The 22,365-nt window shown below is 37.7% G+C and overlaps 1 protein-coding gene across 4 annotated transcripts in view; it reads right to left on the bottom strand.

The window, feature by feature from the left end:
• LOC130419762 (extracellular matrix organizing protein FRAS1-like) overlaps positions 1 to 22,365 on the bottom strand; it is a 107,508-nt gene that overhangs the window by 11,916 nt on the left and 73,227 nt on the right. For 3 of the 4 annotated variants that reach the window (XM_056746726.1, XM_056746725.1, XM_056746728.1), the window contains 21 exons: positions 18,236 to 18,395; positions 17,964 to 18,139; positions 15,873 to 15,989; positions 15,125 to 15,239; positions 13,611 to 13,748; positions 13,216 to 13,248; positions 11,704 to 11,835; positions 10,881 to 11,009; positions 10,527 to 10,774; positions 10,125 to 10,276; positions 8,655 to 8,817; positions 8,429 to 8,561; positions 7,713 to 7,903; positions 7,403 to 7,559; positions 6,302 to 6,565; positions 5,180 to 5,368; positions 4,959 to 5,078; positions 4,417 to 4,596; positions 2,790 to 2,914; positions 1,110 to 1,250; positions 331 to 558 (listed from right to left, as the gene is read on the bottom strand). In XM_056746726.1, the coding sequence (XP_056602704.1) occupies positions 331 to 558; positions 1,110 to 1,250; positions 2,790 to 2,914; positions 4,417 to 4,596; positions 4,959 to 5,078; positions 5,180 to 5,368; positions 6,302 to 6,565; positions 7,403 to 7,559; positions 7,713 to 7,903; positions 8,429 to 8,561; positions 8,655 to 8,817; positions 10,125 to 10,276; positions 10,527 to 10,774; positions 10,881 to 11,009; positions 11,704 to 11,835; positions 13,216 to 13,248; positions 13,611 to 13,748; positions 15,125 to 15,239; positions 15,873 to 15,989; positions 17,964 to 18,139; positions 18,236 to 18,395 (3,291 nt within the window). The remainder of the gene's footprint in view (positions 1 to 330; positions 559 to 1,109; positions 1,251 to 2,789; positions 2,915 to 4,416; positions 4,597 to 4,958; positions 5,079 to 5,179; positions 5,369 to 6,301; positions 6,566 to 7,402; positions 7,560 to 7,712; positions 7,904 to 8,428; positions 8,562 to 8,654; positions 8,818 to 10,124; positions 10,277 to 10,526; positions 10,775 to 10,880; positions 11,010 to 11,703; positions 11,836 to 13,215; positions 13,249 to 13,610; positions 13,749 to 15,124; positions 15,240 to 15,872; positions 15,990 to 17,963; positions 18,140 to 18,235; positions 18,396 to 22,365) is intronic. The other variant, XM_056746727.1, reaches the window with a different exon arrangement.

Below are 22,365 nucleotides of genomic sequence, written 5' to 3'. Positions count from 1 at the left end.
TGTTTACCAATAATTTAAATTCTATATAAGTGTTTATTGATTTTTATATATTTATACATTTTATATCATATATTTATGAAATATATGCATGTATGTGTTTGCACAGCACATCGATATATTATCTAAACACAAACTTTTATTCTGAATGCGATTAATGGCTATTAATCATTTAACATCAATTTATTTATGAAAAAATCTATAGATATGGTGATAATATCGATATCGTGAAGTTATTGTGTAGTGAAAATCGGATATCGTCGCAGCCCAAACAGTGACACACTTCTTTACATTCCTAAGGGTTAAATTCGGATTTACATGAGATCTACCAACCTCTTTTCCACCCTCTTCGACAATGAAAAACATGTTGGTCCCGTCGCCGACAGTGAATGTGAATCTGTCTTTAAGAGAGTTACTGCCATCATGGTTGTAGCTGATGCGGTTCTGATAGATGTCGTCCATAGTGAAGGTGTTTGTCTGACGGTAATGTTGACCGTTGCTGGTACGCTCGATGGTACCATGACGAGGAGCCTGAACGATAGTGAATGTAATAGAGTCCTCCTAATAAAGAGAGAAAGACATTGTCAAACGTGTGGGAAATGAAACTAACACAAGTGGCTTCAATAGACAGATATCAGCTGTTTACACCAGTGAATGTGATAGAAGAGCAAAACAGTTTGTTATAACTCCACTTCCAGGTTTCCAGTTTTCCAATCCTTGCCCACTGATGGGCGTTCACCAAAGCAACAATTTTCCTAAGTAAATCTCCAGATGTATGCACAGTTTTCTAACAGTTGCAAAAGAGATGCGTTAATATGATATGATACTTTAAAAAAGACTATTTTTTTTAAATAGTTGAGGACAAGTCACTCATGAGAAGACAATGCATGGTTGCTTTCATCTATTTGTTGTATTGTTGATAAGATAAATGTAACTGCGTTATGAAAAGTGATAAGCTTATGATGGAGTGGCATCAAAACATAAACTTCCACTTCACACCCAACACATACCGCATTTTAAATTTGCAGAAACCCACACAATCCTCTCTAATAAGGAATATAGCTGCAAGCACAATTTGTGTAAACCAAGCAGCCGGTCTATCACCACACTACCTCTGTGTCAGCATCCGTGGCCTTCAGCTCAAACTCAGTGATGGTCTTCCTCACTCCCTCCTGCACTCTCATCCCTGGCACCTGCAGCATGGGCAGAGAGTCGTCCACTGGCCGAATCGTGATGGAGAATGACTGTGACATCTGGAAGCCCCATAGATCATTGTCAACGTTTACTCTTTAAGCCATAACATGTGATGACATTTATATTATGAATAATAACTAATCTAACATGTAGTGTCTAGCACACTGGAAATTTGAAAGATAATACAAGTATTATAAGTAGAGCTATAGCACATTTTCTGTGTCTACCATATGTAAAATCAGGTTTATCACATCCATCAGAATACTAATAAAAAAATAACATTGATTATTAATGCATTATTGCGTTATTGCGCATTAATGAATTATTGCGGCGACAGGCGAGAAGCAAGTGCTTTGTGCTACAGTAGTTTAAGCATGATGCAGTTATCATTTCAAATATCAAGTCCATTCGCACCCATTTGTGCACGCTGGTCTGAAACGAGGTGTTCAGGTGTATTGTCGGCAAGTTGCTATTTAGAATGTTTGATTATTTTGTCATTTTTACATTCTACAGTCATCATAGACTAGGCAGTAAAGTGATACTACTACTTACTGCACATAATAAACATTAAATATTGATGTTCACCTGCCATAACATCAAGTATAATAGTATAATGTGTCCCACAGCACTTTTTCCAAATTATATATCCAACAAAAAGATGTCAAAAAGATGTCAACAAAAAACATGGACCATATGGCATCATATTATATAATAAATTGTATACAAACACCTAGTTGTTGGTCTGACAACATAAATTCAATCGAAATGACAATGTAATCTACAAATTGGTTTCGATTCGAGCTCAAATCTATTTTCCTGCTAATTTGATCTCTGCAATTATCCAATCGCAGTTATTTGTAGAGATACAGAGAGACCATAAAGACAAGCAGTTTATAACCATTGGAAGACAAAGAGAGAAACAATGCAATAACTAATCCCTCATAAATCTGCGTTTTATTAAAAATGTTATAGTAATTTCTCTGAAAGGGACTATTAAAAATGTGTCCATAAATTGGGCAGCAAGGGAGTAGAGTCTTCCCACTGAGGGAATATCTCACTGTGGGCTTCTTGAATGTTCCAGAATGTGAATCCCCTTTTTACAGCCTCACTGGCCAGCTTGTGTTTGTTCAAGCACTTTCAGTTCTAATTAGTGTGTGTGTGGGCGTGTATGTGTTCGTAATGGAAAGAAAAGAGTTGCAGAAAGAAAGCGAACGAGAAAAAAGGAGAGGGAGTGGTGAGTTTACGAAATGTATGTACTCTGTTTGTGTTTATATTAGAGAGATCAGTGTTTTGTGGTAATTTTGTGCGGTGAACTAAAAGGTCATGGGTTAGTTTCCGAGGGAACAGACAACTCATGAAATGTGCCTTGAATGCAGTGTTAGTCGCTTTGGATAGAAGCATTTTCCAAATGCATAAATGTAATGTAAAAAGCCCCATCAAACATGCAGTGAAATGCGGCGCCAGGCGCGACGCAAGTGCTTTGAGCTACTGTAGTTTAAGGCTGATGCAGTTATCATTTTAAATATCAGGTGCATTCCCACCCATTTGTGCACGCTGGTCTGAAAGCGAGGAGTTTGTTGTCATGTTTGTGCACGTACCTCATTGACTCCATCAGACACCGTGAAGGTGAAGTCATCAGAATGCATCTCTTCTTCACTGGTGTGGACGTACTGAATGTTGCGAGAGGTGAGGTCAGCCTGGGTGAACGTGCTGATACGTGTTCCTGTAACAGCATCAGACCGCAGTCAATCTCCCTGGTGACCGGCAGCCCACATCCCCTACTGCGCTCCGTATCAAATTATCATGTAAACTCATTTGCCACCATTATAAATATCCACAGATCAACTGATATGGATGAATAAAACATGCACCAGAAATTCTATCGAGTGCAATATCACCGAGTCAAATGCGGTGGCTGATGTTGTTGGCCAGAAAGATAGGAAAGTGAATACAGATTTCTTCCTCAGCCACTGCTTAGCATTTATAGCCAAACAGAAATCTTGTTGATAATCTTGGTATTTGAATATTTTTGCATGAATATATGAATGTTAAAACTACAAATTAGAATAGAGTACAAGTTGCGAAGGATTGATGTAAAACAGACATATGTGAACTGTGTGAGATTTTCAACATTGGCTGTTTTGTACAAAGGATACAAAAGAAGAAAGTACGAATGTAATATTTGTAGCCTTTGTGCACTTTTATCTATTGGCTTCCTGCCCTTTTCATCAGAAAACTGTTAATTATGCAATATTAAAACACTAAGCCCGTCTCAGTCAGTTTCGTATCTATTTCACTAATGCACATTTTCAACAGGATTTCTCGCTATGTAAATAAAAACAAGTGCAAAGCACTTAAAATGTAAACTGTGAGTCCCTTCGCCTTAAAATATTCATACACAGTCACAATTCTCCAGTGTTCTAATTTGCCAAGGCTGAAGTGAAACTTGTATGTGTGCGACATTAAAATTCATTTGTTTTTACACCAGATGCAAGTGAGCATGCCAGTAAACGGCAGTATGCCAAAATCTGAAAAACAATTTGCATTGTAGCACTTGATTCAGTCAAGCAGTGATTTTGTGATCCTCCTTACAAAAATACAACACGGTACAAGTGCGACCGTACCCTGTGACCATGTCGAATTGTAATGTTTTGTTATACTGTGGTCAGTTGCCACCACTGGAGTGCTTAAATATGGGCTAAAATAAAGTTTTCCTTATCTTCCCAAATAAAACTAAGAGTGCTCTTTGTTATCTTCTGCTGAAGATGGCAAGCTTAAACAAACTATACTGTATATCTTCCCAGAAAACCCTTCACAAGCACTGTTCAAGTGTGGCCAACATTTATAAATGTACTGCTTTGCTGAATACCCCATAGAGCAGCAAGACCGCAGGCTATAAATACACATTATGATCTCCCATGGCTCTATAAAGTAAATCTATACAGATGCTGTATTATCTTTGTGGGCATTTGTTTTATGAGAACACAAGGTAGATACGTGTATTTAGTATGTGACAGATTTGTGACTGGTTATTTGTTACACGGTCCTCTTGCAATAGCAAGTCTGTGTGAAATTTCCCCAGTGACCAGCAGCCCACCACTTTATATACTGCACTTTCTATCAAATAGTAATGTAAACTCATTTGCCAGCATTACAAGTCCCCTACGGATCAACTGAAATGGCTTTATTCAAGTTGCACGGGATGTATGGAGGGTGGGTGCGTACCCGGGTTGCTGGAGTGTTCTAAATGTCCGAGCTGAGGCTGTTTGGTAATTCTGTAGACGAGTTCGTCAGGTTCGCTGTCCTGATCGGTAGAGGAGAGCTGCAGTGTCGTGATCTTCTTCAGTGTGTTCTCATCCAAAACCAAACCCTTATTAACCACCACTGCGGGAGGAAGTCTGTCCTCTGAAAGAGAAAAAGAGACGGAGAAATGTTTGTAGGTACCAATATAAATCAAAACATCCCTTAAAAGACATTAGAGGTAATAGGTGACATCATTTGACAAAAATGTATCCAAATATGTTTATAAAACTTAAAGTTTAAATTACATACGGTGTAGTATGTATTGCACAGTTTATAAATATAACAAAGACACAGGAACTTATCATATGACCAAATATATTATTTATAATATTCATTAATGCTCATCCAACCAAAAAACATTTTTATGACTGCCATTTACAAGGTATTAAAAAAAACAATCAATCCCTGAAATAAAAAACCTTTGCAGTCAAGAAAAATATTTTTGTTTTAACTTCTCAGCTCACCCAGAACGCTAATGAAGAAAGACTGGTCAATGACTCTGTTTCCCTCAGGGTCCTCCAGGTTGAACTTAAAAGAGAAACTACCGCCATCTTCTCCCTTTTCATGAATGTATTCCACATAGCCTGACAGATGAGACGCGAAAACCACATGAGACAATGCAGCCCCGCTTACAAGTTCACTACCGATGACTATTAATGAGAGAGAAGATCAACTGAGGGAAAACCTTTGTTGATGTCATCTTGGGTGAAGCTGGTGACAAGTCCTTTAACGGATATCTGAGCCTTGTGTTTGCCCGTGTTCAGCAGGAGAGAGCCCACACTCGGGTCTTTAGTGAGGGTAAAGCGCAGCTTCAGGTCATCCGAGTCTATGTCTGTACCTTTCAGATGCTGCTCCGTGATCTTTGATGAGGAACCTGTTGAGACAGAAATTGCACAGACATTGGAGTTATTTATTAACAATCAACTTAATTTGTCTAGATATGAACTTCAGTTATTCAGAGCAGTAGTTAAGGTTACAGTTTTGTAATGAATGTGTGTGCAAAAGCTTCTAAAGAACTCCAACAATCCACAGTAAATCATGTTTGATATATAGGCCTACTGCTACTAAACTACTGAAAATGAAATGAAAATAAGCTTTTCTTAATTATACATTAGCATTCTGCGTTATTGCATCCTTGTGCTCACGCTCTACATCATCACCAACTGTCAAAATCTGGTTTCCATGCTCAAGAACACAAGGATAGAGAGCACAAGAAAGTACCAGGATGCGTTCTTGATATCAAGGATCAGAGCCGATCCTCCCTAAACACAGACTACGCATGTCAAAACTTTACTGTTCATAGAAACGTGAGCAGTTTCGTTTCAATAAACAAACTACTTCAAAAACAAGACATACAAATACTGAACTCGAATAAATAAAATAATTAAATAGAAAACTAAATGCTTTAATAAACACTGATAGCTTCTGGTTGGTGTTCCTCCTCATGCTGCTCACAACTGATAACAAATATATTTTAATAGACCTTATCGTTTAAAAGTTTGTGTGATTTTTTTTACTGCTGAAGTTAGAAAAAATAAGAGGAATAAATTATTTATTATAATCGGCTTTTCTGTCACATTACCGCAAACACAAAGTCGAGTCATTTTTAATGTCATTTTGTGGTTCCTTTTTAAGGTATCGGTTTAGGCACTGGTATCAGTTCATTGTAAAAAAACCTGACCGATACCAAATCCTAGTGAAAGTACACATTTAAAAAAATATATTGTTTTTACATAAAGTCAAATTTCATTGGAACAAATTCTGTGAACACTTATTCAGTGTGGGCCTGAAAATGAGCTATATTGACCTGCTGCAATCTGTAGTCCTCTATTGAAAGTGACTCTAGGGCCTTCTTTCCTCCTAATGTCCATGCTGATCTCCAGACGGCCCGTCTCTGTGTAGATGCCGTCTGTCACTGAAAACTGAATCTCGTCTGTCCCAGAACTATGTCCGTCTGGAGTATAAACCAGCAGCTCATCTAGAACGTCCTGGTAGGTGAATGTGGAACCCTGCTGAAGGATCTTGCCATTCTCGAAAGGCTGGGAGTAGAACTGCCTTCTGCGTAACTTCCCTGGAGGCACAAAAACCCGAACCCAATTTAGGAAGAATTTGAAGATCTTTGGAAGAATGTCAGCAACAAAACAGATCTCATCCCCCATTGACTCCTATAGTGTTTATTTTCCCTAATATGTCAATAAATGGGGATTGAGATCTATTTGGTTACTGACATTCTTCCAAATATCTTCCTTTGTGTTCAGAACGAAGACATTTACACAGGTTTGAAACAAATGGAGTAAATGATGACAGAATTTTCATTTTTGGATGAACTATCCCTTTCAGCCAAACCTAATGCTTAAAGAAAGCAAAAGTAAGTTTGGTCATATTTACAGTATAAACAAAAGTTAACCCACACACAGAAACAGAAATATTACAGAGAAGTAGACGCTAACGCTTCACATTCTTTATCACTTTTTCATCGCTTACGCTCCTCCATCACTGCACATTCACAAAACATGCACACATGTCACTTGGCTTCCATTAAATGCGTACTTGACCTCTAATGGTCTCCCTGTGTAATTTATTTAAGAAACTGCGCCGCCGTCATGCTATTTCACCTCTGTCAGTTTCATTCCTCACATCCGACTCCTCATAAAACTCCAGAGAGCTGCTATGAACACCTCTACATGCATCCACTAAAAGTTTAACCAATGAAGCCCTGTGGGCCGTGGCCTTGCCACCGGCTCACTAGTCAAAGGCTGAGCCAGAATGACAAACACATCAATCAGCCATACAGGAGCCAGACGGAACGGTAATGTGGCATATAATGGATGTTTGCTGAAGGCTGGCCATGAGTGAGCGACAGTCTGAAGGGAACTGGACTGGGGGGAGAAAGAGAGAGAGAGCTTACCGTATACTGGCCTCTTGATGACGGTAAGGAGGAGTTCATTCTCAGGTGTGTCGTGGTCCAGCACATTCAGAGAGGAGTTAGTGATGACCACACCTGAGTTCTCCTCCACTTGGATGCTGTTTACCGACACGATAGGGACTCTTTCCTCCTTGGTTTGCTGTAACATACATCAAATAACATCTTACATTTATGAACTACTGTAAGCAAAGACTTTACAATATAAAATCTCAAATGAGAATTAGTTTATATTGGGAACAGTTGTTTAGTTATTCTAGTTTAGTTATAGAAAAAACACTCTTTGGTCCAATACCTGGATGTCTATAGTAACATCAAAAGCCTCTGTTTGGCTTGATCCATCACTTATGTAAAAGCTAAAGACGTCCTGGTGGATGTTGGGCAGGAGGATGTTTTGGACGTAGAATATATGGTCCGAAGTGAGATCTTCTATAGTAAAGGGAACGTCAGGGCTGATGACACGAGATCCACCGATCGTTCCCACTGCTGGACACAATGGAAACACACCATAAGCATGCAGACAGCATTTTATCGCAAACAAAATTTCTGGGCCTAATTTTCAAATAAGTAATTGATTTTTGAACACAAACAACTACTAAATGACTGCCTTAAAAACACAAGAGAGCCTCGGCGTGTCAGTTGCCAGGGAAGAATTGGCTAATGTAAATAAAAAGCTGCCAACTTCAGAGGAACACTACAAACCCGAAAAGATAAAACCAGTGAGTGTTTAGAAGTAGATACATCAAAGTGAACATCAGACTTCATCTGCGCTTCTGATGAAAAACAACATTTTGTACAACTGTAGTTTGGTGTTTATGTTTCAGCGAGATCTGCATCTCTCCCTTTCATCTTCACCACTCAAAGAGGTAGCCTGAACGAAGGCGAATGTGTCTGAATTTTGCACATCTGTAAATCTGCTCATGAATAAAACAAGCAAACCAAAATGACTTGGAAAGTTGACACCACATCTTGCTCAGCTCTCGTTTGTATGCACGGGAGGATGCGACTCACCTGAATTTGAGTTCTCAATGAAGCCGTACTTCGGTTGAGTGATCAGCCACACCAGCAGATCCTTTCTGGGCGTGTCTGGGTCAGATGCAATAATGTGATTGGCTGAGATTTGCACTCTGCCTCCTTCCTGTACCTAAACACAAGAAACACCCATAGAGGTTATTGGGAAGAAATGGAGGTAGTAGATCCAGAAGCACAGGAATGTTAGACAGGTGAAAGTGCTCACCTTAATGCCGCTGCGGACGGTGACGACAGGTGGCTGCTTCTGAGCAGAGGTGATGGTGATGGTAAACATCTGATTCTCCAGACGATTGTTCTCGCCATCATACACAACAAAGTGGAAAATGTCGGTCACTGGCTGGTTGCCAGTTTCAAAAGACGTAACATACCTGTTTGAAAATCAGACACCATTTCCAACCTTTAAAAAAATTAATTTAAATATTTCCCATGTAACACAAATGTTGAATTTCCTTTAAAAGGACACCACCAGATTAAAAAAGCCAAATTTCAGGGAAATAACTTCATTGCCTGAGAGAATTGTTTCATATTTCTGTTATGGATTCTTATTGCATCAAAGCCAATCATGCTGTTTAAATTCAACTCTTCTCAGCGGGACTCCGCAGCTTAAAGCAATTAAAGAAGCTCAAGCTGTAATGCATGTTAAGCTTCCCCAAGCAGTCCAGTTCTCTGAACATTTTACAAGGCTCATTATTTTGATCAATATTTACATAAACTAACCAAGCAATGGTGTACTTATAATGTTAATGACTTGAGAAACATATGAACAAAAATCGCATTATATATTCTAAACAACTATGGGATTCTCGCACATATGGAAATATAAGCATATACAGCCGCAGAAACAATTAACAGACCATTTCCATTTTGTTGTTCTGATTTAAGATTTTAGTATTTATACGTATGCGTACAGGTAAAACTATAATTTTGGTTTCATTTTGTGAACTTCTAACAATATTTCTACCAAATTTTAGATTTGCAGAAAATGAAATTTGGAGAAACTGGACAAAAAGATGTTCTGTATTTTTACAGATCTCAAATATTGTAAAGAAAACAAGTTCATATTCCCTTTAAGCAATACAACAGTAATATTAATATAGTTATACTAATTATGTACAATATTTAGCAAACATTTAAATTTTATATTTTTGTAAGATGACCTTGATTTTTATTACAGTTTTCATGTCTGTTGTCATGCTGTCAGTCTTTTACATTGCTGTTGGACAACTTTATGTCACTCCTGAGATTTGATTTTGTTCAAAATTCAACAAACACTGGACCGGAATGGCCACAGTACATTCAGAAATGGTTATTTGATTTTTTCCGCATATAATATATTCATTATTTATCTACAGCCATGGAAAAAAGCCACTCCAATTTTGCCTTTAATCTACAAACATTGCATGTTTTTGTTACTTTGAATGGTTTGTCATGTCATTTTTTTTTGCAAATAAATGCAAATAAAAACACATTTCATGACAGAAATGTTGTCACTATAAAACATAATCTTTCTTAATCACGTACATATAAATACTACATTTCGAAAAACGACATTTTGGAAAGTTTGGAGTGGTTTTCAAAAAATGTTCTTGACTGCAGGTAAATTTCATTGACAATAAATATGTTAGAACAACAAAGTTACAAACCATGTATAATACGGCTGAGGTAGAGTATTTACCTGATTTTGTGGTTGTTGATGTCTGCCATGGTAAAGGAAGAATATTCACTAAGCTCCTCATGGTCTGTTTCTAATTTGGTTCTGGTGAGGATTCCGTACATTGGCAAAGACATTAGCTGCACATAAATGTTCTCATCTGCAGATTCATCATCCTAAAAGACATTGACAAAAAACTTTTCAAGTCACACTGTGGAATTTTAAAAGGATGTTTGTTTATATACTTTAAGACAAACCATGTGCAAATTCACATATTTAAAAATGAAGAAATTATTTTCAGCAGAAAGAACTTGAAATATGTGATGATCAATGATGAGTTTTAATACAGGGGCACTTTAAGAACTATGTTTTAATGTGAATGGTAAATGAAACCTATTTTCTATGACTGAATGTTTTGTTCCTCACCACATAAGCCAAGTGTGATCGTCTGATGCTGCTGCTGCTCTTCTCCGCCACCTCCATGGACAGCAAGGCCTCAGGGTCACGTCTGGGTGCGTCACCTTTGACCTCCGACACCAACACCTGCACTGTAATTGAGGTCATAGAGAGCCCATCCGTCACAGAGAAGGTCATGGAGTCTTCCTCTGTGGTGAGACCGGCATGCGCATACTGCAGAACGTTCCTGGTGATGTCACCGAAGGTGAAGATGTCACCTGAGGTAGAGGCAAGTTGAATAAATAAACAAAGTTAGCTACTCTCCAAACATGAAGAAGAGGCATGGCCAACACAACACTGGGGAGAGAAAACAGAAGCGGTTACCATTGACCATCTCGATTTTGGAACCAAGTTCCACTCTCATAAGAGTGCCATGGAGAGGCCCTTCCACAAGCTCAAACTCCAGTTCATCAGGAGCCGTGTCAGCGTCTGTCACAGCTAACTGCCGTGCACCTACAGAACATGAACATGTTTTTTTTTGCAAATTTAAAACATTTAATTAGAAAAAAAACGTTTTCCATAGAGTGACAAATTAACTCTTTAAGCAAATAACTTAATATTGGTAAAGAAATATTTTACATAAAGCCGACATTTTTTATTATTTATATTGTTCTTCTATGTATTATTATTATAATTGTATTATTTTATTTATAATAAATATTATTTGTAATAAATTATTATTACAGTATAAATTGTTATTTAGTTATTATACTGTTAATATTATTATTGGTTCTAATGGCGAAATGGTAAAACATTTATATTATTTATAAGTCGCTTTGGATAATAGCATCTGCTAAGTGTAAATAAATATAAACATATAAACTGATTAGTCCTATAGAGCAACTGAAAATGAATAAGACTCGTAAAACTTGTATTGGGTACATTTCTTTAACAATTCAAATGTATTATTATTATTAGTAGTAGTAGTAGTGGTATTTATTATATTTTTATTTATAATAAATATTATGTGTAATCAAATATCATTTTATTATTGGTTCTAATGGCAAATTGTTAAAAACTCCATTACTTGTAAGTGTAAATAAATAAGTCTGAATATGAACTGATAAGTTTTATAGTTCAAAAAGAATACACCTGTATAAGCGCATTACACAAAAGCATATGGAATTTGTAAAATAGCCATCCTTACCCACTGGTGCCCTGCCCCCCAGGGTGACCTCCAGCAATGGATCCAATATCTGAAAGACCGGCGGCTGCTGATGATTGACCAACAACAGGATAGAAAAGTCCATCTCTGGTGTCTTATGCTCCCCATCAGATACTGACATAAAACAATGATTCATACAGAGGAATAAATCACAGGAGCACATTCACATTCAAATCATTCAGTTTTGACCTTCAGGTCAGTTCTGTCTTCTGCACTTCTGCTCAATATAACACAGATGAGCGAGTGTAGCAAGGATACGAGGAGGATGAATCAAAGAGATAGGGAGAGCGAGAGGATAAAAGAAATCCAACAGTATGTCATCTCTTACTCCTTCAAAATGATTGCGTACAGAAGAAGCAGACTACAAGGACAACAAGGCACATGGAACAATTCAACGTTAGTACTAAAATTAAAAAATCATTCTTCAAGGGTCTCTTAAAGGGAGCACCGTTGACTTAACCTCTTATTGTTCCAAACTTTCACTGAATACAAAAAAACATATTTAGAAGATTGTTTGTATCAAAGCAGTTCTGAACTACACCTAGTTTGGCATTTTCTTCAAAATATCTTCTTTTATGTTCAACAGAACAAAGAATTTATTACAGTTTTAGAGCCACATGAGGTTAAATCCCTTTAATATTTTATATTAAATCTGCATTATTCTACTGCTTTCTTAAATTGTATATAATTTCTGAAAATGCAACTTTATATGTATTGTAGTACACTTATTACTATAAAACTACCATAAAAAAAATAATATAATGCATTTAGGCGGAAACAGCAAAAAGTTTTTTTTTTACAGGAAGCAATGGCACATTAATTCTATACTGTTGTGTCAATTGCAACTGCTTTTTTACTGTAACACTTTTGATTCAAAGAACATACGCTAATTCCTAAAAAAGAGAAAACAATGACAAAAGAAATGTGTAAATTTGGACTGTGAAAGCTAACAAGGATATCAACCACTGAGGTGTTAGACACACCATGTTATTTCTAACTGTTTATTATCCCGTCTTGTTGCTTCCTCAGTGCTTCCAGTTGAGAATACAATTGCAATGACAACTCCAGCGAGAAATAAAAGTGCATCCTAACACGGAAACTGCTGTTGTCAGTGCAACTTTATACTTCATTCATAACACTCTATTACAACACCACTAAAAGGAGTTTTTCTGACATATTGCTATTCATTTCCATATAAGGACGCATAAGGGCACACGTGCAGCCGCGGCACTGATTCATAGCTGCTGCGAGAAGAAGACGGATGCACAGTCGCGCTCTCCTGTCAGGCAGAATAAAGCGCCTGGATGGACTTCAGAAAGAGAGAAAATGATATTCCCTCTTATGGGAGAGAAGGCCCCATAAATAAATAAGAGTCGTATACAGTGATTAAGGGAGGAAGAATTGAATTCTGGGTTTGGTGGAAGCGCATAGGGAAAATAGAAAAGTAGAACAGAGCCGCGAGGTGGGATACAGAAGCCATAAGTGATTATATACCTGTAAAATGGAGACTCACGGATTCTGGAAGACCTGTAGGAATGAAATAGTGTTAGTGGTTACTTTCACGAACACCTGCTTAAAAAGCAAAAATTAGAGAGCAGGGTGAGAGGGCTTTTTATATCTATAGCTTATGCTTAACAGGTGAGCAATCTCTAACAATGCTGCGTGTGACTGTTCAGAGGAGCAAATTAGCACTAAATGAAGCACATTCACTAAAGAGCCTTCAACATAAAGCGCACACATCAAAAATGCACAGTTATATTTGTGAACTCATTAGTTTTTTACAAATTCATTAAATTACGCCGTGCACTTGCACAGCCAAATGTGATATGGTTTTGTTAAAGAAAAGAAAACAGCTCTCTATTTTTCCTATTTTGGCCATTGAGACTAACCTGTAAAAGAATACTGATAGAGCTCCTGGAGATGAGAGGGGGCTTGTGGGGGCCTGTAGATTATTTTGCCACTGTCTACATCAGCCTGGGTGAAGACACGCACATGCTGGTAAGGTCTGTCCCTGTGCTCCAGCGCACCTGGAAGTAAATTATTATAAAATATTAAATGCAGCTTACACACCAGATACGTTCATTCGAGAAGAAAATTGCATACCACATTAAAAATGGGGTAACATGCTATTTCATGCATTCTGACTCCTTTACATTGTTAAACATGCTGGCTTCCACATCACTCGGCTGACGGAAATTTAGCTATGTTTGTTTGCTCACTGCATTTTGATGATAAATGTTATATGAACGGTGGATATAACGCTGGATTTGGAGATCGTTTGAAACGGATAGATGCCGCGGTCCCAGCGCTAAAAGATGCCGGACATGAAACCCTTTTAAAGGGATATTTCACTAACAAACCAACATTTCCCCATGTTTTACTCACCCTCAAGGCATCCTAACTGAATATAGGTTTCTTCTTGAAGAATAATGCAGTCGTAGTTATAATACCATGTATCATTTTACTTCCAAGCGGCAGAATGGGAGTGAATGGGTGTTGACCTACAAAAAGTGCATCAATTGCTCAAGGAATGGCTCGACACGGCACCGTGGTCTTAACAAAGTTCTTCTAAAGCGAATCGATGCATTTGTAAGAGAAATATACACACTGACAACAATATTAACGATAATGTCTAGCATCCTTTATCCCTCGTGTCTGGTGTAGACATGGTATAAGCGTTTTTTGACTATAATGTTTATAGGAAAGTGAAGCGTTACAGCCACACTATTGAACATTTGCTCAAGGGTTCCCCCATGTGGTTGATAATCGAAATTTAGTCCGTTACCAATGTCATAAATAATATCGCTGATCAAGTTACCGGTGGGTACCCGTTACACGTAATTTTTCAATTAAGCTGATGAAAATGCATAAACGTTGTTTGGAAACCATTTCGCACTCTTCCACAGATTAAGGGTTAAGGGTTGTTCTACCCCTGAAATAATTTTAGAGACATTATTTTTAGGTCTTAAAAAATACAAAGTGTTGCTTTAATAGGAATAAGGGATGAAATTAGCAGTGTGCCATATGACCTGGGTTGGACTCGAACCCGGGTCTCATTGAGTACATAATGTCTTTATATTACCGCACTTCTCAGGTTACTGCCTCATCATTTTGTTCTGTTCCTTATTTGTAAGTCGCTTTGGTTAAAATTGTGTGCTTAATAAATAACTTGTAAACCTTCTTTTGGAAAGCATAATTATAATTAGCATCCGAAACACTGAAGAACCGCATGTAGCTTTAGAATAATCATTTGAATACCCTCTCAGCAGGTTTCACCTTGGACATACACCGTTTCATATTTAATAGAACAGAAAGAAGAAGAAAACAAAACTATCAGGCTACCATTATGGCTGAGTGAGTGCCCTTCTCTTAATCCTTATGACAGTAATGGAGGTTTAGTTACCGTGGCCTGAGGTGAGCGGTTTGGTGATGTTGTAGACAAGCTTGTCGCTGGGCGTCTCAGAGTCAGTGAAGGAAAGAGCCGAGGGAGATATCACAGTCACACGATCTTCAAGTGCCTGCATACACACACACACACAACCAAAAACATTTACACAGATGAAGACAATGATGTCTAGAGATCACACGCATCAGTTGGCGGTCCAGGGCAAATCAGAACAGCTTGTCATGAATAAAATAAAGCAGCCTAGAATAAAGTAGGTCTGACTTGAAACCTTTTTTCATTTTACCCTATTTAGTAACTTGCAATTTACTGCGAATGTTTGAAACAACTTTGGGCTTCAACAGATAGAATTTCCATAAAACAATCTTACATATATTTATGTCCTTCATAAGTGAGATGTATAATTTTTTCATCAAAAGGAATTTTAATTTACACTGTGATGACTTCCTCACAACAGGCTTTGTAAGTTCTCATGTTTGAACCCAAAGTAGCACCCAAATTCTATTGGTTAAATCAATGTTGCTATTTTTTGCTTATAGTTGCCTATATAGCTTATTTAAGTGAGAGAGGAGGACGCATTTTTAAAATAAGAAACACAAACAGTTTACCTATACCTGCTCATATTTGACTAACCATCACAAAAGTACAAGTTTTAAAAAGTGGTTTTACATCAAAGTCTGTCTAGAGAACATCATTTAAACATCTTTCAGCCGGTGAACCTTTTCATCTCCTGCTCTTTGTATCTTACATTGATCTGCAGGTCTACTCCAGGCGAGAGCTGAGGCAGGCCGGGGGTCTGCGGCATCACTCCTATAGTAAAGGTCTGTGTATCACTCAGAGTCTCTGGATACACCTCACTTGAAACCTACCAACAAAATCACACACAAACACTTAAAATCTACATTTTAACACTGTAAGGTTATACAGTATTTATATTAGAAAATACGGCATATGCAGCTGTTTAGATTCAACTGTATATAATAGGGTAACCTCTCAACATTAAAGGTACAGTTTACCCAAAAATGAAAATTCTGTCATGAATTACTCGACCTCAAGTTGTTCAAACCTTTATAAACTTATTTGTTTGTTTGAACACATAGAAGATGTATTGGAGTAGGTGAGACGAGACCGCGAGTCGAGTCCGGTGAGTGATGAAGAGCGTCAGCTGTACACGCACCAGTCTCGTATCATGGAGGAGATTGGGAGCATAAGAGGACGAGTGACCGGACCATCAATGAGAGAGGACCAGGCCTGGATTTTACTTGTGGTTTGTTTTATTCGCGAGCAGTCGTCCGTGAGGGGCTGCCGACTGTCTTTTTACTTTGTTGTCATTTTATTAAATGTTTAAATGTTTAAATGTTTGCAGGTTCCCGTCTCCTTCCTTTTAATTGAACCTTATTACAGAAGATATTTGGAAGAATTTAAAATACTGAGATTTCTGGTGCACCATTGACTAACATTAAATTAACATTAAATTCTTCAAAATGTTTTCTTTTGTGTTCAACTGAACAAAAAAATGATACAAGAATTCTTTCTAGTATGATAGTCAATGCTTCCTCAAAAATCTCTATTGCTAACATTCTTCCATACATCTTTCTGTCTTCAACCGAACAAAGACATTTACTCAGGTTTGAAACAACTTGAGGTTGTGTAATTCATGACAGAATGTTTATTTTTGGGTGAACTATCCCTTTAATATAAAACTCTTAATTTAAACTGACCTACTCTATATGTTATGCGTTACGCATCCGCTGCTAATTCATTACAGTTTAAAATGTCTTTTGCTAAATGAGTAATCACATTACAAATAGAATGAGATATGAAAACACAATATGAAAACAATAACACGCCTCCAGAATGTAAACAAAACTGTGTCGAACCATTAAAACACAAATTTTATTAAATGATGTCTGCGGCATCAATTGAGCCCCAGGCAAGATGAGAAGAGAAAAGAACTGACGATTTTTTCTGTAGGAGGACAAAAACACACTTGTGTCAGGATTCTTTAGGGATTTAAAGAAATACTCCACTTTAGAATTACAATGTTATGCTAAGTCTCTCACCCTCATGTCATCCAAGACCTCCATGTCTTTATTTCTTCTGTAGAAACTAATCCAAGGTTGTTGAGGACAACATCTTGGCTCTTTCTCCATATAATGGATTTAATGGGGGGCAAACTGATTTAAGGTCCAACTATCAGTTTCTTCGCAGCTTTAAATGGCTGACCTTACCAACGTGATTACCTATTACGGTAAGTCGTGAACGCATAACACGGTTGGGTGCAAGCCATGTATTTGTGGTTGAATAGTATAATTTTTTGAAGAAATTGACTATTTGTTTCGCTAGAAAACACCTTAATATGTATATGATAATATATGATATTTGGACCTAAATCAGATTGCCCCCAACTTAATCCATTATATGGAGGAAGATCTGGAAATGTTTTCCTCAACAACCTTGGATTCGTTTCTAGACAAGAAATAAAGACATGGACGTCTTGAATGACATGAGGGTGAGTAAACAAGCATAACATTTTAATTCTAAAGTGAACTATTCCTTTAAGGTGATGAATTGAAATAGTCTGAATGTACTCTAATACCTCTTACAATGATTCCACACTGGATTTGACGACACAATAGCTTATTTATAATAGAGCTATGTGGTTAGACTGGTGAAGAAGAAGCAGGACAGATGGACACATCTGCCGAATGAATGTCCATGTTTCGTCTACCTTACCATGAGATTCATGTTGACTTCTACACTGATCTGAAAGTATAATGGTGTTTGTGTGATGTGTGGTCTTGGTAAACCATAAGCTTCATGACAGAACTTATGTCACCTGAAACTGAAAAGTGTCTTTCTGTGTTCCAGATCCGTAATGTCTATACCAGACAGTTCCCTCATTAATATCCTGCTGTGTAAATGAACTTGTAGCTGTGGTGTCCTTGCCATCCGGATGGAACTGCCAAGCCTCCACCGGACCGTCAGCAGGCATATACACCAGCACAATCTCCCCTACAGGCACACACATATGACTCTTTTTGTTATTTGTTGCATTAAATAAAAAGGAAAGGAGGGAAGAAAAGACAGTATAAAATCAAATGATAATACCGTATTTGGGCTGTCCGTTCTCTGAGTTGATGGTGTAGAGGATTTCAGAGTCACCGGTTCCTTTGAACTGAGCGTTGAGACATTTCTTAGACAGTTGTACCATTCCTCCTTCTTTGACCCAGGTCTTAGGCACTGAACGCAAATGAGTTGTCAACCCAACCTATAAAGAAATCATGATTGCAATTGACGTTTATTTTTTCACTTAAAGGGATGGTTCATCCAAAATTAAAATTATGTCATCATCAAAGAAAGTCATACAGGTTTGGAATAACAAGAGGGTGAGTAAATAATGACAGAATTTTCTTATTTGGGGGAACTGTCACTTAAATAACAGCATGTGGATCATAATGTAAAGGAAAAGTTTCGCAGTTTCAAAAGTTGATGATCAGGTAATTGTGTTATTTGCAGTTGAATAACGAATAGAAACCTACAAGAAAAGCACTTTAGATTGAGAAACATCAAGACTTTCGGCACAAATCTCAAACGTCAATGCATTCATACCTACTCAGCCATTGCTACGGTACAAATCTTAGATCATAAAGCTTTGTGGCTCTGAACGCTAGCTCAGGAGCTCATTGTGGTGAATAAGATCCTCTGCTTCACAGATAATCAAAGACTTTCAAGGATGTGGGGTGATGAAAGCTCAGATTCACAAAGGAAGCACCTTGGCACCTATCCACCGTCATCCTGCTGAGCCTGATTGTCCCTGTGAGCTGAGAGCGGAATGGATTCACTCACAGGTCAAAAAGACTTGTTATAAAAGACCTCACAGCTTAATCCACAAATATGTGCAGATTTGTTTTTTCTTGTCAGATCAATTTAAATGAAAACTGACCAATAAATTTGTTTTGTTTGTTTAAAACGATGTCGTAAGGGTTGTAAAAGCTGTAATCTATACTGTCATCTCTGTTAGAAACATAAATTTGCAGGTAACTTTGTGTTAAAGTCAAATGACGTTCAACTGATATTAAAATATGACATAAAGAGCTTGTATTATATTTTATTATATAAGGGTGTTTTAGGTTAGGAACAGTTTCCCCAAAAACACAAATTCTATCATCATTTATTCACCATCACACTGTTCAAAACCTGTATATGACTGTTTCTTCTGAGGACCACAAAAGGAGATGTTTTGAGAAATGTCTCAGTGGTTCCATACAATGGAAGTCATTGGGGTCCAATGTTGTTTGGCTACCTGTTCATCAAAAAATCTTCTTTTGTGTTCTGCAGAAGTAAGCTGGTTTTGAATGACAGGAGGGTGAATTAACGGTGAAAGAATTTTCATTTTTGGGTAAACAAACCCATTATGGAGACAGTTTAACAGAACTTTTAATTAAAAACGTTCCAGATCGCAGCTTTACATCAACTTTACAAATTATTGTACAATGAGTTTATTTAGATATAAAGCATGGGTATTCAATTAAAGTGCCACAAGGTCCAGCCTTTATATTTTCTTCCAAACGGAGGTCCAGACAATATGTTTTTTTTGAAAATAGATAAATATTGAATCAGTTGGATGTACTGTATATACTGTATAAAAGATATGATCTTTTATCAGGCCATTTATTATATATTTTGATATCCACAGTATGTACTGTATGTATTGTAGAATCTGTGGCTTTAGGGGAATGGGCTCTTAATAGAAGTCTGATAATTAATTTGTAAATAACAACTGACAACATACAAACAGTAAATGTTTGATCATATGTAGATGATCTCATAATAAACTGAAAACAAAGTTACCTTCTAAATTAGCCTTTCCATGCTATTCATACCAGAACTACTACTATATTTAAACGATCTTTCCCAATTAGAACGGTGTTCATTACAAAATGTGACCCTGCTTGTGAAAACACAGCAAAAGTCATTTTATTGTTTTCACAAAAAAACATCCAATAGAATATTCTGTCAAAATATAACAACGATATCTTCAATATTGACAAAATAATGCCATCCACACAAGATTAAAACCAGATAAAGCATTTTTTATCAGCTGGCAAAATCTGTGATAAAGTTTCTTTAACTTTCTTACAACTTCTCAATTTAAAGGTCAAAGTAAAAGTGGCAGAGAATAAGTGGAAGGGTTGTACCAGTTCCCCGGACCACATTAAATCAAGTATAATTCACCACTGCTGGCCAATTAAATGCATCAGGGACTGCAAACGTCAAAGACCCCCTGCATCTATTTGAAAGTCAACTTCCTCTTTTATCTCCCTGTCTTCAATTCAGAAATCCCCATGTTACGGATCTTTTGAGAGCTGGGACCTCGCTCCCTAAGCCAAAGCCACGATCAATCAACTGGTCATTAAGCCACGGTCGACACGCGGCCCACTCAGCCATTCACTCTTCCTGCTCTCAATGTCTCACATTACGAATAATACCCAACCCTTCCCCTCGAAGCCAAGGTGTGAGGGACCTCGATGTGCATGTTAATTCAACCTTGTGCCACCCTTTATTCTCCGCAAAATATAGCTTGCAGTGATCCGATCAATCAAACCGTTGTCCTATTGATCGGTCGACAGAACGTCCAGGCTGAAACAGGGCTTCCGCTAGTCAAAAGCTGCTTAAGATCAGCAGTATTCCAGATAACGGGCTGCAGCAGAGAACAAGGCAGGTGTAATCTGATGACACTACAGAGAGATGTGTGGATACGGCGTGTGGAAGGGGCAGCAGACCATAAAAGGGGTGATGGGAAGTTTAGTAAAGCTGGAATGCTGCAATCGGTCTAGACATTAGCAGGCTGGGGGTTTGTCACAAAGTCAGGAAGGGGCAATTTAAAACAACAAGGGGGGTGATTGTATTTCTGATTGTGGAAAAAGGTCTCGCGTAAAAGGGTAATTTTAGTTGACTATCTAATGTGTATCTGTGTGTGAGTGTGTGCATGGACCCCCTTACAGCAGATGATAAATCAAGAGATTAAAGTCTTTTATCAGCAGATGTGTTTAGAGAATTCTACAGTAGGTGTCACAGAACCAACTTCTGCATCGACAGAACTGTGTCAAGGTGACAGTTGCAGTAGATCAGATAAATCATTTGTTTGCCCCCAAATCAACTTCTTTGACAGGCCATCTATAGTGAGTAACTAAAAGTCAACAGAGCCCCCCTTGGTGAGTTCAAGTTCCTAAAGGGGCAATGTGGATATTTTAGCGGAATCTAGTGGTGAGGTTGTGAATTGCAACCAACGGCTCACCCCAACGCTCACCTTTCCCTTTCAAAGTACTACGGTGGCTGACAGCTAACTAAGCTGTTGTCACGTTTTTGCTTCTTTGCTGAAGGAGATAACGAATTTACGAAACAAGCTCTGAGCAGTTTGTCCATTTAGGGCTACTGTAGAAACAACATTAAGTGTTCTTTGCAAGTGGACCCGCGCCATATAGAAAGACATGGCTCATTCTAAGGTAATAAAAACATAACGCTTCATTATTTAGGGTCTTAATACACCTCTGAAGACATTGTTATTTATATTATATTGCTGTCAATAGATCATCCAAATATCTACACAATAGACCTTTAAAGGGAACACAAAAGACGGTATTTTTAAGGATGTTGGTAGCCAAGCAACATGTGCTCCCATCGACTTCCACTGTATAGACACAAAACCACAGAGACAGTTATTAAAATATCTTCTCTTGTTTTCTGTTCCAAAAGAAGAAAGTCATAGGTTTTGAACCACATGGGGAAGATCCCTTTAAGTGCCACCTTTAGGAAGCTAAAGGCCTGAAAAAGCGGTCAAGCAACTAGCATGAATAGCCACCTTTGGAAAAACTATTGCGAAAATAAAAATCCCACATAAAACTGTAAATAAAGTAGACAATTGACAGTCCAACATCAGTTACTGCCAACCTGGTTATAGTGACCATGCAATAAAAAAGTGTTTTGTCTATAACAGAGAATTTGATTTCTATGTCATCCATTATGTGTAAAGACGGCCATGTGCACATGCATGTGGGATGAAGAGATCTCGTTTAAACATGGATGTAACTCGAAATAAATCAAGAATTACGACAGAAATAGCCTCAAGGTGTTCAGTATCAGGTGAAGAGCAGGAATCCATAATTAGGTATAAAAAAATCTTGATCAAAGCCCAAAATGCTGAAGAGCTGATGGCCTGCATTTTTTTACACTTAATA

This window comes from Triplophysa dalaica, chromosome 4 (assembly GCF_015846415.1).
Source record: "Triplophysa dalaica isolate WHDGS20190420 chromosome 4, ASM1584641v1, whole genome shotgun sequence".
NCBI classification, from domain to species: domain Eukaryota; kingdom Metazoa; phylum Chordata; class Actinopteri; order Cypriniformes; family Nemacheilidae; genus Triplophysa; species Triplophysa dalaica.
Note: the sequence above shows the minus strand (reverse complement) of the source record. Positions and strands in the feature narration are given on the sequence as shown.